This window comes from Apis dorsata, unplaced genomic scaffold, assembly GCF_000469605.1.
Source record: "Apis dorsata unplaced genomic scaffold, Apis dorsata 1.3 scaffold_365, whole genome shotgun sequence".
Lineage (NCBI taxonomy): Eukaryota > Metazoa > Arthropoda > Insecta > Hymenoptera > Apidae > Apis > Apis dorsata.
Genome location: NW_006263630.1, coordinates 1,240,171 through 1,242,838, shown reverse-complemented (window position 1 = coordinate 1,242,838; position 2,668 = coordinate 1,240,171). Strand labels below are relative to the sequence as shown.

The 2,668-nt window shown below is 40.3% G+C and overlaps 1 protein-coding gene across 1 annotated transcript in view; it reads right to left on the bottom strand.

Moving 5' to 3' along the window:
• LOC102673816 (discoidin domain-containing receptor 2-like) overlaps nucleotides 1-2,668 on the bottom strand; it is a 123,829-nt gene that overhangs the window by 19,779 nt on the left and 101,382 nt on the right. Inside the window, exon 3 of the mRNA XM_006618675.2 lies at nucleotides 1,706-1,811. Within this exon, the coding sequence (XP_006618738.1) occupies nucleotides 1,706-1,811 (106 nt within the window). The remainder of the gene's footprint in view (nucleotides 1-1,705; nucleotides 1,812-2,668) is intronic.

The following is a 2,668-nucleotide window of genomic DNA, read 5'->3' as shown; positions in this document are numbered from 1 at the left end:
TTTTTTTTTTCTTTTTTGGAAGAATCCGATTTTTCGTCGCTTTTATAATAGGAGGAGATCTTATACCCGTGTAATATATTTACGAGCGTCGATAACCGATTAAAAGATACGGAAATTTTTGACTCTACAATTCTTCGTTTCTCCATATTTACAATCGGAAGAGAATACATTTTATTTCTAATTTAGTACATGTCTACGATCTTATAACCTTATATAAATTACTTTTGAATTAAAAATTTTAACGTTAAGTTTATTACACGAATCTTAAAAGATATTTAAAGTTGTTCGAAGAGAAAGAAATATTCGCCCGATTCGCAAATTCTCGGCTCTTTAGCATCGTCGGTGGTCCCATAAATCGGCCCGTCCAGTCTACATCTGGTCAAAATTCGAATCCCCTGTTTTGGAACGGTGATTAGCCGAAACTCGTAATCAAAGGAATAAACGCAAAGGAGGCCGCGTTAACGATGGTTGAAGCGGTTCGTAACGTTCGACGCATGCGGGACATCGCGTCATTAATCCTCATTGCGGGTTGAAGGCCGAATGAGACGCGCGGTTCAGTGATTAATACGGTCGAGTCCTGATCGTGAGCCATCTCGATCGTGGACAGAGTGACGGACAGGAAGAAGATCATCCGTTTAAGCGGTAGAAAACATTTCGAATGAGATACGTTATCGTGGCGCACGTGATTCCTTTTCTTTTTTTTCGTCGTCGAATTTTCTCTCTCTCTCTCTCGCTCGTGCGTCGCGTTTTAAGCCATCCATCAAACCATCTCGTTTGATAAATCCTTCTCGTCCGGGAAAAAACGTTGCATTATTTGACTCGCTGGTGAATTTAATAACGTACGAATCCTTTGATTCGATAAAATAAAAAAATTAAATACCAAAAAAATCTCGGTTTCGTATAACGTATTACTATTATGGATGGACGAGATATTTTCTTTTTTTTTTATGCACACGATGTTACACGATCGGAAGAACATGTACAAATATCGTAATACGATATAAATAATAAATGGAAGATGAGAAGAAATTGTATATATATGTGTCACATTATATTCGTATGAAATAAAGAAGAATAATTTACAAGAGGAATATAGAATATTTTTTATCTCTCGTCTTCAAGTTTTTTCGAGATAGTTAAAATTATTTACCTCGAATTTTCGAATTAAAATACTTCGTGTCGATGATGTAAATATATAAGCGAGATAGCCAGCGAAAGGGTCAAGGATCCAATAAAATCGGTAACCCTTTCTCCCAGAAAAAACGTTGTAATTTCGTTTCACGATTTCTGCCAGTTCACTGTTCATATATTTAACCTTCGCCCCTTGTTTGGACGCGCGAGGGTTGGAAGGAAAATAAACAGAGGGGGAGAGTGGAATTATTTTAAAAAAAAAGAAACCGCTGTATCTAGGTTAATCGTTCGGGGGAGGGGGGAAGAAAATATTTTTATTTCGCGAGATAGTAATAGGGCAATTTTAGCAGTACGAGAGTAACGAGATCTTTCGCCCCGGCATAGAATCGCCACGAATTCAACCCCGAATAGATCGGTTAACGAAGCGCACTGATTTCGGGAAATTGCATCTCTGCGCGCGCCGTGCGCCCCTCACAAAGGGGGTTAATTTTATCATATTTCCGAATGTGTATTGCATCGAATCTGCATAATGCGCTCTATAAACGAGACGGTAATACACGGTTAATTCACTCACCGTCCGTGATGCGGACCGACGTTTCCGCTATCGAAACTCGAGCTCGCTGTGATGTCTGCATCGGGAATCGCACCAGATTCCATCCCCAGGGGCGCGATGCATTGTGCTGCAAACAAAGGAAATTGCTTTGATTATATACACGTTGTTATATTTCCGTATTCGTCCCTCGTCCACTTTCGCCCCGCGGAGGAGAGGGGAGGGGGTGGCGCGATTACCACGCGAATCGAACGCTTTTAATCGTTTCGAACAATCGTGACGCAACGTTAATTCGAACGCGAGCGTTCCCTCCCCTTGAAAAAATGATCAACACTGGTTTGTAAAACCAGTTGTCCAGTTTGCTTGAATATCTTGCTGAAGTTTTTTTATTTTTATTTCGTTCTAATTCCCAGAAAAACTTGTTCTTTTTGTTCGTATTACGCGGAAATCCAGTTACAATGAAACTAAAGAAAGAAAATTGACAATGGGCAAAAAGTGTAACGCAGCAGCTGAAACGCGAGGAGGTCGTTATAATAAATTGAACTATCGAGCGCGGCGTCGATTCATGTTCAAGAGAAGCCACTTGAAGCGAACCGAGTTGGGAATTAATAATAATAATCGACGATACTTCGTTCACGCGGAGAGAAATGTTATTTCGATATCCTTGGAAAAAAAAAAAAAAAAAGAAATGTAGAAAAAAGCAAATCTTGAACTCCTCATCTCCCCCTTCCCTCCCCGTTGAAAATTAAATTTCCTTAATTCCCTTGATATTTTTCGCGCGAAATTTCGCAATTTATTATTATCCTCTTTCCCCCTCCCCCTCTTTATTAACTTACACTCCCAAACATTATCCCGCCAACTGACAGATTTTACGATCCCTTCGTATACATTCCCATTCCCGTCGTACCATCTGTTTTCGCCCGTTCTTCCATCGTCAGCCGATATCCGCGTGTTTCGCGCCGTTATTTTCGTCCGGGCACGTTCATT